The sequence below is a fragment of the Protopterus annectens genome, chromosome 8.part1, assembly GCF_019279795.1.
Source record: "Protopterus annectens isolate FY-2018-M chromosome 8.part1, PAN1.0, whole genome shotgun sequence".
Lineage (NCBI taxonomy): Eukaryota > Metazoa > Chordata > Ceratodontiformes > Protopteridae > Protopterus > Protopterus annectens.
This window is the reverse complement of record NC_056742.1, coordinates 498342264-498356765: the sequence shown is the minus strand read 5'-3', so window position 1 is coordinate 498356765 and position 14502 is coordinate 498342264. Positions and strand designations below refer to the sequence as shown.

The following is a 14502-nucleotide window of genomic DNA, read 5'->3' as shown; positions in this document are numbered from 1 at the left end:
ATTACACTGGTAGATTAAGGGCATGTAATTGCAGCCCACTTAGCAAAACACTTGGAATCTTAATTATACTTCACATTTCTAGCAAAGTTCTTTTTAGGTTAAAAATTTTTTTTTTTTTTTTTTTTTTTTTAAGAGTCATACAAGAGACTTGTATGGGATCTCCTGTAGCTAGTAATTTCCTCCATGGAAGGAATCGCATTTCACATACCACTGGCTGTCCACATGAATTTATTGGAGCTCTGCTAATATGTACCATGAAGGAAGAACAGTTAGAAATTGAATACTATCCATACCTGCATCTACAAGATGACATTATGGTATTGCAGGTGAGCTGAACAGCTTTACTAGAATGATATATTAAAGAAAAACAAAATTAACTCCATAAAGCAGATTTTTTTTAATCACTGAATTCAGTGGATTTAAGCAACTCAATGCTTGTATCATAGCGGACCATGTTTTAGTGAAGACGCTGACTAACATTTTCTCACAAGATTGGATAGGATTGCATGCAGCTAGCTATTTTGAGGCAATTGCAGAAAGAATCCACAGTATCCCTCAAAGTACGACTAATGAAGGTTTTTGAAGCTTTTCATTACTCAACTAGGATCACTTTTTGAACTTTTCAGTAAAGGATATTCCATTTTTAACTCAACTGTGGACTACCTATTTTGTATTTTAGTACATACTTTACAATTCGATTAGTGAACTAGCTGCATAACTATTCAAGTAGTGATCACATCACAAATTTCCTTCTTGGCTTATTTCGAGACTCCAAATTTCCCATATACTGTGTACAAATACAAGGCAGTACTGCGTTGTGGGGCTGCAGTGCTTCTCTAAAATCTTAAATACACACAACTGGCTTAAAAAAAGTTGCCTGTAATGGAACCTCTACTTGCAATATCCTAGCAGTAGTTTATATTGGAAAACAAGTGCCATTAAGATTCTTATTCAGGACCATATTTACACCTGCTTCTAAACATATGGTTAATGCAGGATAGATGTGTAACCAAATTAAAATGTTTTATAAAAGGTAACACTAAGTACATGGTTTACTTAATGTAAAATCTTTCCCGGCAGAGTCCTAGAGAATTAAAGGTGGAGTAGACCTACTGTTGACTTATTGGTTAGAGTTTAAATGCACAAACATACGCTCTACTTGCTGCAACTTTAGCAGTGTGTATGTGGAGGTGTTGCAGGTTAAACATTTTACTTCTATGCAGTGCAAGCTATTTGACTACCCCCCAAAGTTCAGTAATACTTTTCCCTTAAAGGAAGGATGAGAACTCGCCATCTTACCCCTCATCAATTTATGCTCCTACTTATATCTTCAATGTAGAAAGAAGATTTCTATTCCTAGAGTTGGTCTCCATTTTCACTTACCCAAGCTTCACACTCCTTTAACCCCTTTTCAAATGTCAACACCCATCTGAGTACTTCAAAGGCTTCACCTGTACTCTTTCAACCACTTGGGTCTCCTTTTTATGATCCGGTCTCCCCCCCCCCCTTCCCCTGGAGTGTTCATTTCCACTGTTGGGTAATTTGTACCTCCTCAGTAACCCTACAGCAGTCATTTCCGAAGCAAAATGCCATCCTTGGACAGAATGTCAGCTTAGTGTGGTCAGTTAACAGTGGTCAGTTAAGTGTCCCAAAGATTAATGTTCTGTGATACCCACAGTATGTTCAGACTCCTGCCCTTCCTGAAGGTTTTCAGATGTGCTGCACAAAAGCTGTTGCAATGCATCTCCCTAAAGTCCAGCGTGATTAACAATGTACTCCAAAGACCACCTTAGATCCCTTGCTAGTGTCCCTCCCTCACAGGGTTTGTGCCGGGCAGCCTACAGCACCACTCCAAACTCCACTCCCAAAGCCAACTGCAATTGGAGTGTCATGTAGTCTAATTTTACACCCAGTCCTTTTGTCGCTCCTCTTCCAGCCTCCTCTGAACAGCTTTTACCCTAAAAGTGTACCAGTTGTCAGTACATGTTTCAATAAGTACATGTAGCATCAACTGCTTTAGCCAATATTAAACTGTAGACAATGAGAGCATATGTAGGTGACCTACCATAACCTTTTGTTTAAACCCTTAAAGCCCTTTCTCCACTCACCACATTACTTAACATAATCCTACCTTACCCAACGTAACCCTTTCCTAGGATCACTCCACATAACCCTCCAGCTTTCTTTCTACACTAATTGGATATAATTTCTCCTACCCTTGCCCATCTTCCCCACTTCTACGTCATCAGTAATTCGTCCCACACTTTTCTGCACCCAGAAAAAAATTACCAGTTTAGAGTGCATATCAAGCCCAAACCTTACAAAAACACCTTCAGATTGTCCACTTCTAAACTTATGGTAAATAGGTTCTGCATATTTAGAAATGTGTTTCAGCTAGAATGTGTAAATCAGCTGAACATTTCAGTCCAGGACAGTCACTGGCTTCTTTCAGCATGAAGTAACCTTGCATGCAGGTAGTTCAATTCACAGATCTTTAAGAAATGTTACACTGCAACCATGCTTCCCTTAAATACCAGAGTCCCAATCCATACAAGGAGCCCTGGACCAACAGAAGGCCCCCCAAGGATTCACAGAGGAGTGGAGGTATGAAGTCCAGCTTCTGAGCGTCCCTATTGCAGAGCTCCTGGGCTTCTGTAAACCTTGTATTCTGCATCACCCCAAGAGGAGAATGTCAGTTGTCCCACAACTCCTTCTCGTTGCTTCAGTCCAGTCAGCAACATCTAAACACTTTCACTACAGTAGTTTAATCTCAAGTCTGGATAATTTCAATCCTACCTTCCTATCCACAATAAACCTATGCCTCAATATATTGTGAACCTGAGTAAACGACAGAGCCATAAAAAGCCCATGTGAACTACAATTTATGCTACTCATCACAGAATTATGCTTGGTATTAAGCAATTACATATACATGCAAGAGGTAAATGACAAGAGGACAGTTGCACAAAAACAGTGGTGAACTACAGATTAGAGTTTGTTAGGTAACCACAGGTTTAGCACTGGAGCTTAATTTGGGAGGGTATTAGACAATGTGGTAGCTTTACCTTCTTAGGCAGTAACAGATTGCTACAAATACCACACTTTGCCCTTTCTTATGCTACAAATACTACACTTTGCCATTTCTTATGCAAGAAATTCTGCCACAGTTCTGGGCTAAATACAGAATGCCAATAAGTGGCAGGCAAGTAGGTCTGTGGAGTACGAACACACAAGACACTGAACTTGGACTAGGAACACACAAGACAATGAAATTAGACTATCGGGAGCCCCTAGTATGCAAATGTACCAGGAGCCCCTAGTATGCAGACTGTTTGGGAAGTGGCTGCACTACAGAGATTTTGACTAGTGAAAAACTATGCATTCAGCCATGTCACACATGGACAACACAGACTCATTTTAGAGAAAGTAGGAAACCATCCATCTGCAATTTGAGGAGGCTGAAGTCCTTTTGACTTTGTGAAGAGCAAACAACGCAAAAAATTAAGATGGGATCGTAAAGATATTGATGGAAAAAGCTCAGTGTTGCCACTTGCTCTATAAAAAGAGGAAACCACAGCTTCCAGACATTCTTGCTTTATATACATCATTTCAAGCACCTGGGTAATCTGGTGACCAGCACCCTACAATGAATTCTTCGTCTCCAAGTTTTATTCCTTGATTGTACTGTAGAAAAATCGGCAGCACAAAAGTATGTATGGGACAACTTAAAAATGTTTAGTTTATTGCTTCATTTCCATGACAGCAGCATATACCTCCAGCAGTTGTGAACCCCTTCATTTATAGGGAAAGTTCAGCAACAGTTGCAAAAATTGGATTTCACAAACAGCTTGACAAGTCATTCCACTTACCTGACTGAACTTTGGTCTATCAAAACCACAACTGGTTTAAGACTTACAGCCAATCAGCATAGTTTCTGGAGAGGGAAAAGTACAGTTTTGTACCTACCATAAATGTAGATGTTAGAGTGCCAATACAGCTGCAGTAATCACATATGGGTTCTCTGCAGTCAGGCGGTCCCTCGGTCGGCCAAATTCCAAAGTCTAGGTCCAGCGTCGGTTGTTGTCGCTTTCTTTCCTGACAGTGCGACGGGTATACAAGACACAGCCAACGCCATATTCTTCAGTCTTTTCTTGCCCCAGATGTCAGGTGCCCCCAGAAGGAAGGAAATACATAAATTATATATAAAAATATATTCAAGCAATGCAATGTAATCAAAAAACAGTAGTTGCAATCAAATACACCATAAGAGGATAACCCAAGTTAGGTTGTATGAGGAGGTGTTAGCCACTAGTCCTTTACCAAGAGAAGGAGGGAGGGAAACCTGTACTGCAGCTGTATTAGCATTCGAACATCTACATTTATGGTAGGTACAAAACTGTACTATGTTCATCGTGCATACAGCTGCAGTAATCACATATGGGTAGAATCCCAAAGCTACGCACAGGGTGGTAGGCACTAGGTAGAACTGGGATGAGCCAGAATGCCCTGCAACACAGCAGTGGCAAAGCCTGCTCTAGTTTTGGAATATAAAGCCTGCTCTAGTTTTGGAATATAAAGGCAGGTGGTAGCGCTTTGTGAAGGTATGCACAGAACTCCAAGTGGCTGCCTCCAAAATATCTTTGGTAGGAACTCCTCTGAGGAAGGCTGTAGAGGTAGCTGTGGCCCTGGTGGAGTGGGATCTGATGCCTGTAGGGACAGATTTCCCATGATAGGAGTAACAAAATCGTATACAGTGGCCTATCCATTTTGAAATTGTCTGTTTGGTAACAGGCTTCCCTTGAGTTCCTACAGCATAGGACAGAGTTCTGATTTCCTGAAAGGCTTGGTTCTGTCCAAATAATAACGTACCGCCTTTCCCCTTTGTTTTGAGGATTGGGGTAAAAGGTAGGTAAGTGTATGGCTTGATTCAAAGCTACCCTGGATACCACTTTAGGCATAAATGACGGATTGGTTCAAAGGGAAACCCTGTCCTGATGGAAGATGAGAAAGGGCTGCACAGCCATGAGGGCTTGTAGCTCCGAAACCCTACGAGCCGAGGTAATGGCCAGAAGGAAAGCTGTTTTCCAGGACAAATATTGCAAATCTGATGAGGCAGCTGGTTCAAAGGGAGGCAATGTTAATTTTCCTAGAATGTAATTAAGCTCCCAGGCTGGCACCGGTTGTTTCCTTGGTGGTCTTATATTCTTAGCCCCTCTGAGGAACTGTTTTAAAAGTGGGTGAGAATAACTGGATCAGTGTTGAATTCTGCAGAAATGGCCGAGGCATGGATTTTTATGGAGGAAAATGAAAGCCCACTGTTCAGCAGCTCAGCTAGATACTGTAATACCAGAGGCAAATTTAGTTTTCTAGGATCCTGGCCTTTTTTCTCATTCCAGGAGCAAAACAGTTTCCATTTTGCGGAGTAGGCCTTTCTAGTAGATGGCCTTCTGGCCTCCAGAATGACGTCCTGCACCTCTTTGGGGAGTAGGATCTGTTGTGGTGTTAAGGAATTTTCCATGCAGCGAGACTGAGTGTTTTCAGCTGACTGAAGAGTTTTGTAGCTGTGCTGAGTCAGCAGAAGAGGCATTAGAGGTAGAAGCCAGGGAGGAGTATGTGTTAGGCTCCTCAGGAGTGGGTACCAGTGCTGTCTTGGCCAGTCTGGAGCAATCAGTATCATCTTCGGTCTGTCTGCTCTTGCTTTCAAGAGCACCTTGGGCAGAAGAGGCAGAGGTGGGAAAATGTCCACTGTCCATGCTGTCCAACTGAACGAAAGGGCGTCCACTCTCCAGGCCTTTGGATGGAAGGTCCTTGAACAAAGCATTTCCAATTGATTCCTGTGGGAGGCGAAGACATCTATGTCTGGCCTTCCCCACGCCTGGATCATCTTTGTAAACACCTGAGGATGCAACTTCCATTCATGCGGATCTGTCATTTCTGCTTAGACTGTCTGCCAGCGTGTTTTCCAAACCTGGCAAGTACTGTGCTTGAAGTTCGATTTGCCATTCCAGAGCCAAGTTCCAAAGTGTCATGGCTAGTCTGCACAGGGGGTATGAATGTGTTCCTCCTTGTTTGTTTATGTACCACATCACTGTGGTGTTGTCTGTTCTTTATCAATAATTGTCCTGGATGCAGGAGGTCCTTGAATGCTGTAATTGCATTACTGCTAGCATTTCTTTTTGGCTGATGTGAAGGTGCTTTTCCTTTTGGGACCATTTGCCCCAAATGCACCTGTCAGTCATGTGTGCCCCCCAGGCGTAACCTGAGGCATCTGTTGTGATGACTTGATTTGCTTGAGGTTTGCAGAATGGGAGACCTGTTTGACATGCTTGGGCCCACCATAGAAATTCCTTTTGCAAACATGGAATTATTGGTATTGTTTCCAAATTGTGGCTGTGCTGAGACCATAGGTTTTTTAGGTACCATTGAAGTTCTCATACGCAACTTTGCACATGGGATTAAAAGAATGCAAGATGCCAAGAAGCCCAGAGCCTGCAGGATTTTCCTTGCAGTAAGCCTGGTACAATTTGCTAGTATTTTGAAGTACTGAGTTAGTTGCCCCCATTTTTCTGGTGTAAGGTAGGCCCATCTGGGTGTTTGTGTCCAAGTTGGCACCCAGGAAAGTTATTTTCTGAGATGGTGTTAGCCTGGATTTCTCTGTTGATTGTGTATCCCAGAGAATTCAGTAACCGTATTGCATAAGCCAGATGTTCCAGAAGTATGTGTTTGCTGTCCGCTTGGATCAGGCAGTCCAAATAAAGGTAAATTTGTATCCCTTGAAGTCTGCAGTAGGCAATTACTGATGGCAGGCATTTTGTGAATACTCTGGGCGCAGTAGATAAGCCAAAGGGCAATGCAGAGAACTGATAGTGGATGGAACCTGCAAGAAATCTGAGGCATCTTCTGCAGCTTTGATTGGGACATGCAGGTATGCCTCCTTGAGGTCCAATGTTACCAGCCAAAACCCCTTGCCCAGCATGGGAAGAAGCTGCTGTAATGTGAGCATCTTGAATTTTGGTACGAGTAGAAATGTATTTAGGATGGATAAGTCCAAAATGGGTCTCCAGTCGGTTCCTTTCCTTGGTACCAGAAAAAGTCTGGAATAAAAACCTTGACCTTGTTCGTGAGTAGGTACCTCTTGAATAGCTTTCATGTCCAAGAGTTTTGAAATTTGTATTTGTGCCTCTGCCCTTTGATTGTGTGGCAGGTTTGGCATGCCTCATTTTTGGAAGAGTGTGAAAATGAAATCTGTAGCCTCTGTTTATAGTGTCCAGGATCCATTTGTCTGTTGTGATATGCCAATTTCTTGTAAATGCCAGCTTTCCTCCCAAGGGGGCTGCCAGCTGAGACTTGCTTGGCATGAAAAGGAGGAAGTCATTGGGTTTGTTTTCTGTATTGTTGTGCTCTGTCTTCGCCACCTCTTGGTGCTGGAGTTTGCCATTGTCTGCCTCTACATGATCCTGGAGATTGTCCTCTGCCCCTTGTGTGCCTGTATCTACCTCTTTGGGGCTTGTCCGTGGCTGGAAAGGACCAGTTTTTAGAAGGCCAATTTCTGCTAAAATGAGGTGGTTGTACCTGTAGAAAAGCCTTGACAGTTTGCACAGAATTAGCCTTTTATTCCATTTTCCATAGTAGCTCCTTCAGCATTACTACCAAATAGGACATCCTTTTGTAAAGGAGCATCTAGTAGTTTAGCTTTAACATGATCAGACAAGCTTTGTTCCCTAAGCCAAGCATGTCTATGAATGACTGATTCTGTAACAGCAGCTCTACTTGAGGCCTCTAAGGCATCATAGCCACATTGTAGGGTGTGTTTACCCACTTGTTCTGCACTATGCATCATATCCTGCAATTCCTTCAAATCTGGTTGTTCAGGTTGAGACATTTTATTTCTTAATTGAGATAAACTGCTGGTATTTAAGCATATGGAACTAACAATTTAAGGCCCTCATGGCTAGGGTGGCCGAGGTGTATACATTTTTCCCCCACCTTTCTAAGGATCTAGATTCTCTTTCGGAAGGTAGTGGATTCTTGGCAGTAGAGGCCTTCATTCCCTTGTGGCCTTGAGAAATGGTTTCAGGGTCAGCATTATGGCTTTTGAAAAGAAATTGGTGAGAGTTAGGAACTCTGTAGTACCTACCAGGTTTGACTGGGGCAGGAGGCAGGGAATCCGGATTAAGACAAGCCTCCGAGTAAACATCATCAAGTATGTCCAACACAGGAGGTGGTCTGTGTTGAGGTAACAAAAGAAATTCCCTAAGCCTTTTCTTGGAATCAGAAAAGTCTTGGCCTTCCCAATGGAAGTGCTCCCTCAAGGTGTGCAAGGTTTCCCCAAAAGAAATCCTCTGGGGGAGATACAGAAGGAATGGACTGTTCTGCATCCGAATCTTCATAAGGGGAATAAGAGTGCTCCTCTACATCAGAATGTTCCGAGAAAATGGAGCTCTGTTCAGAAGAGGGAGAATCTTTCTCCACTCTGGGTCTCTTGTCTGGAGGGGGTTGGGAACCCCTGATAAGGGTAATTAAATCCTCAGCCATTTTAAGCATCTGCTTTTTAGGCATGGGGCCTGGGGATGGGCCCTGAGCAACAGGCCTCTTGGGATGCATGGCTGATTTGGACTTAAAGGCCTTAATGGAAAAGGAAGTTGACGGCCTAAAGACACCCTGGGTGGAAGTGGACCTGTCCCCATTAGGAGACTCACTCAGTGGCTTTGGTGGTTGTAGTCTAAGGGCAGAGGTACCTGTGGTCTCTGGTACAGAAGACAGACGCACCTGTGGTCTCTGGTACAGAAGACACCGCCAAAGAAGTGTAGTCAGTAGTCAGGGACTGCAAAGGCGTCTCGTTGAGAACCGGACCACATGCAGCCGGTTTTGGCGTGGTGTCGGTGGAGACAGTGGACCTCGCATGTCGATCCTTGTTTTTTGGACAAAATGGTAGTCGGAGTCTCCGACATTTTATAATCAAAGGCTTTACCAAAATAATGTTGGGCGAACTCCGCCCAACGCTTAGTGCGTTTATTGAAAGTAGCACAAAAGCTACAGCCAGAGGCATCGTGGTCTGGGCCTAAACAAGGTATGCAAAGGGAATGGAAATCCTTATGCGGTATTTGCTTCCCACAAGAAATACAACTGTTAACTTTGTCTGACATCGGTCAGAGGCAAGAAGTTTCCCCAACGGGGTACTTAGTTTTAAAGAAGACTTTGGTTTCCAATTTTTTGTAAATTCAGGAGCTGGCCGACTGGCACTTGCAAACTGCTTCTGCTTCGGGCACCGCGCGGCAAAAAAGACTGAAGAATATGGTGTCGGCTGTGTCTTCTATACCCCTGTCGCAGTGACATCAGGAAAGAAAGCGACAACAGACGCCGGACCTAGACTTTGGAATTCGGCCGACCGAGGGACCGCCTGACGGCAGAGAACCCATATGTGATTACTGCAGCTGTATGCATGAACATCTACAATATTCAAGGAAACCCAGAGACACTGGAAGAACAAATTCCAGTGACCTAAAACAAAGTCACAGGGCTGCCTAGAAAGGTCAAAGGTGCTAACTTTACAGTCGAAGCAAGTGCTTCCAAAAACAGCAGGCTGTACAACTCTCCTTCTGTAGGCAACACAGCCACCTCAAGGTAAAGTATTTACACAAATCCTTTGTACTTGTTAATTATGCAGTTAAAAAAAAAAAGTCGATTCTAGTGTTTTAGTAAACAGGGTTACCATCCTACAGTGTTATCCACTGACCGAATGAAACTCCTAGCTTGCACACAAAGGGACTTTACTACAAAAGTAAACAAGTCAGGACCAACCATATGCATAATCACCTGTTTAGCTCACTACAGCACTAATTAAAAACAGCAAGAACCACATCTGCTTCACATGCAAGATTTACTTACCTGGTGGTACCCCTTCTAACACAGAACCTTCGAACACCTTCTGAGTGAACCGAGGTCTGTTGTCATTCTGATCTATTACTCTAATAATTATATCCATAGGTTCCTCAACAGATTCTCCATTTTGTGAAACAGCATAACACTTGAGCTGCAAGCAATGGAAAAAAACATTAGATATCAACTGTAGTTGGTATGCAAACCAGGTCCTTTTAAAGCTGGCACAGAAGAGGCTATTTAAGTCTATAGTAATATTTGCAAATACAATGACCATCAATATGCAGTTACCCTCCTAGGCAAAAATGTCTGTATACCAAGCACATTAATAGTCTCCAAGTGCACAAATCCACAGATAGATTATATCACAATATCATTCATGGTGACCCATGTTCTGCCAAACAAAACAGCATTACTGCTACACCAAGTGCTTTATGCAACTACTGGATCGACTAACCCATTCCTTCTGCCCAGGGTCTGAAATAAAGGAGCTTGCCCATTAACATGTCGTACAGAAACTGACAAAATTACCATTACCCTTAAACAAGCTGTCTCGTGCTAGGTAAAATTATGGATGAACATACTACTGTTGCTTGATGTCCACTGACCCTCCTCTGAAAAAGGCTGCTGTAACAGCCACCCCTACTCTTACAGAATATAACTAGTATAAACACTTGGAAGCTATTCTTCCCCCATAACCCTCTACTAGACTGGTGCTGGGGAGTGGTCCTAACTTCAGACACTATCACTGCATTGCCTTATCTGCTTCCAAGGAACCATAGGAAGGAACAAAGGTAGATTTCAGTCTCAGTCTTTAGCTTGAAGCACAGATAAATCAACAGATTGCAGTGTTACCTACATGGCAAGAGTTTAATGAAAATTAACCATGATAATGACATTTAATTTGTCACTGCAGTGTGTTAAGGCAGTCTAACCTATATTTGAACAGAGTCTCATCTGAACAAACAGGTCTGTCAGGTTGTTGGAGGGCCAAACTGACGATTCAAATTTGGGTTAAGCCATTCTTAGATCACTATACAGTGGGAATACAGAGATTTACCCTTTCCCCACTGCAGAGGGGTCCAGAGTTGGTATAAGGCAGCAATGTGAGTGAGGAAACCCCTGCAAAAACTATTGTGTTATTGGCAGGTGTCAGCTTTACAACTATTAATCATATGGTCACCAATGTGGTTGTTTGATGAGCTGACAGATCCAAAAACTCAAATTTGTAGTCATCTACAAACTTACATGACCACAGGTCAACAGCAATGGCCTGAAGGTCTGAGAAAGATGCCAGTAGAACTGGCAACAGTCCTGAGACACCTGGCTCTCCTTTGACAGATCCAAGATGAAGATCCTGGGTCAAGAGATTTTCATGTCCAGATGAAGACATGATACAGTCCACAACATTTGTAAAATGTGGCTGCACTACCCTTGTGTAATGGCACTAGTGTGACTTTCCAGTTTAAGAGATGCAACCAGTGGAAAGGCTTGGGCTAAAGAGAGGTTAAGTACAGGATTCAGATACACACTTGGTACTGAAATCAGGCAAACCAATACATCAGGGCAAACAGATTAGGTTCTTGGGGGGGGGGGGGGGGTGAGAACTTGTTTCAAAGTAATGGGGTAGCTGGGAATGTGAAACTGCTAAAATTGTGGGGCACAAACTTTGTACTCCATTTTTCAGCTAGATTACATATTACTGTACACTGATCCCAAGGTAATGTGGACTAGCCAAACATTGCTGGTATTCTACCTCAAGCCGATTTGTAGTTACTGGCTTTAAATGGTATTTTGGGTTCATGCACCACAGCAAGTTTCCCCAATTATTCTCTTAAAGGAGAAATTACAGTTGTGTACACTTACCATTAATGTAGATGGAGTGTATTCACTGTTGCAGTCATTAAATTTGGGTTATCTGCTTGCAGGTAGCCCTCAGTCAGCCTGATTAACAAAGTTTTGGGTCCCGCATCAGTTTGCTGTCCCTTCTTCCATAAAGTCAGGTAGTCAGGGGTAGAAAACTTGTAGCAGATGCCATTACATCAGTTTCTTGCCCAGATGTCAGGTGCCCCCCCTAATGGGAAGCAATTAAATATAAAAATTACAAAGATGCACCAACAAAGCAAATAAAAAGGCTTTTAAGCATAGTAAAGGAAAGTAGAGGTATAGTCAAAAAAGTTAGGGGGCTGGAGGGAAGGTAACCAGGACGGTAACAGTGAATAAACTTGAACATCTATATTTATGGTAAGTGTAAAAACTGTACTGTGTTAGTGTTTCACTGTTGCAGTCAATACATTTGGGTAGATTCCCAAAGCTATGGTTGTGAGGAGGAATTTAGGGCCAACTACAAGGCCCTGCAAGACTGCAGTGGCAAAGCCAACTCTGGATTTAGAGGAAAACTGGCAAATCATGCTTGGTGAAAGTATGTACAGAACTCCAGGTAGCAGCTTCTAGTAGGTCCACAAGTAGGGACACCTCTGAGAAAGGCTGTAGAGGTAGATGCAGCCCTGGTGGAGTAAGATCTGATCCCCTGGGGGATAGGTTTTCAATGGTGCTTAAATTAATACATGGCTTATCCATTTAGAAATGGTTTGCTTTGAAATAGCCTTCCCCTCTGCCCCTGCAGCAAATGCCACCAGCAGTTCAGATTTCCTTTGAGGTTTAGTCCTGTCCATGTAGAATCTAAGCTGCCTGTGCACATCTAAGGAAAGCAGTATCAGTTCCCCTTTATTCTGTGGATTTGGAAAGAAGGTTGGCAAATGAATGGAATGATTAAGAGCCACACTGGGAACAACCTTGGGCATGAAAGATGGATTGGTTCCGAGGGACACCCTTGTTCACATGAAAGAAAAGGCTCCACTGCCATAAGGGCCTGTAATTCAGATACCCTTCTAGCTGAAGTGATTGCTAAAAGGAAAGCTGTTTTCCAAGAAAGTTCAAGTCTGCAGTAACAGCTGGCTTGAAAGGAGGTAGAGTTTCTCCAAGTAAGTTAAGGTCCCAGGCTGGGGATGGAGCTCTCCTGGGTGGTCTCAAATTTCTGGCACCTCTGAGGAACTGCTTGAGCAGTGGATGAGAGAACACTGGAGGTTCCGTGTTATAAGCTGAAATGGTTGATGCATGGATTTTAAAGAAAATAAAAAGACAGACCCTTGTGAAGCATCTCAGTTAAGTATTGCAAAATCTGAGGTAAATTGGGCGCTGATGTGCTCATCCGTGGGAAGAGTTCCAGGAACAGAATCTTTTCCATTCTAGTACTAGGCCTCCTTGCCTCAAATTATATCCATCACAGGCTTGCTGAGGAATGGTAAAGTAGAGATAATTAGCCAGGCTGCAAGGTTCAGTTAGAGGGTGCAGAATCTGGTTCTCCTGCTGAGACAACAGGGGAGTAGTCTGAGGCAGGTGCCATGGAGATAAGTGACACTATGCAGGAGGGGGTACCAGTGTTGGCACGGCCAGTTTGGAGCAATAAAATCATCCTTGGTTTGTCCTGTTAGGAGAGCAGAGGGGGGACGGCACAGACTTTCTTCCAGCTGAAGGACACAGCATCCACCTTTCCAGGCTGGTTTGTGGGGAGTCCTTGTGCACAATTTGTCCAATTGACAGTTCTGAGGAGAGGCAAACAGGTCTATATCTGGGCTCCCCCATTTGCTTGGCAACATGTTGAAAATCCTTTGTTCCAGTTTCCACTCATGTGGTTCTGTGAGGTTTCTGCTTAGTCTGCCAATGTATTTAATTTTCCTGGCAGGAATAGAGCTTGCAGATGCACTTGGTAGCTCAAGGCAGTGTTCCACAATGCCATGGCTAGTCTGCAGAGGGGGTACGAATGTGTACCCCCCCCCCCGCTCGTTTATGTACCACAACAGTGGTGTTGTCAGTCTTTACCATTAGTCAATCCTGGAAGAATGTGGTCCTTGAAGGCTGCCAGAGCATTCTGTACAGCTAACATTTCTTTTTGATCTGCAGGTGCATTTGACTTGGGTTCCATTTACCCTGAATGCACTTCCCTGTCTGGTTGAGTGCCCCCATGCAGTCTTATGAAACTGTTAGGGTCTGGGTGGCAGGGAGTGGTGTGAAAGGTGGTCCCTTGTTTTGGTGGCAGGCCTCTGCCCACCAAAGGAACTCTAGGAGTATGCAAGGTATGATAGGAATCATTGTTTCTAGATCTTGAGAATGTCGACACCACAGACTTTTTAGATACCATTGTACTTTCCTCATATGGAATTAGAAGAATGCAGGAGGCCATGAACACCAAGGCTTGTAGTATTTGGCTTGCAGATAAGCAGGGTTTTTGTGGCCACTTGTTCGAAGTAGGTTGTCAAATGAATTTGTTTCTCTGGCGTGAGGCAAGCCATCTGGGAAGTTGTATTCAAGCTTGCCCAAAGGACTATAATTTGACAGGGTACCAGGTGTGATTTCATTTATGGTTTACCCCAGACAAGTTAGAACCCTTTGTACAAAGTACAGAGTCAAAATTATGTCCTGGCTTTCTGCCTGAATTAGACAATCGTCCAGGTATGGGTATATTTGAATATTTCTTTGCCTGCAAAACGCAATAACTGGAGCTAGTCACTTTGGCTTTTCTACTGTGCCCAGGGTATTCACAAACAGCAGTGCAGAGAACTG

At 43.4% G+C, this 14502-nt stretch overlaps 1 protein-coding gene across 1 annotated transcript in view; it reads right to left on the bottom strand.

Moving 5' to 3' along the window:
- The window catches only part of LOC122810165 (cadherin-3-like), a 1031939-nt gene that overhangs the window by 845655 nt on the left and 171782 nt on the right, over positions 1-14502 (bottom strand). The window contains exon 6 of the mRNA XM_044081643.1: positions 9889-10033. Coding sequence (XP_043937578.1) covers positions 9889-10033 — 145 coding nt within the window. The remainder of the gene's footprint in view (positions 1-9888; positions 10034-14502) is intronic.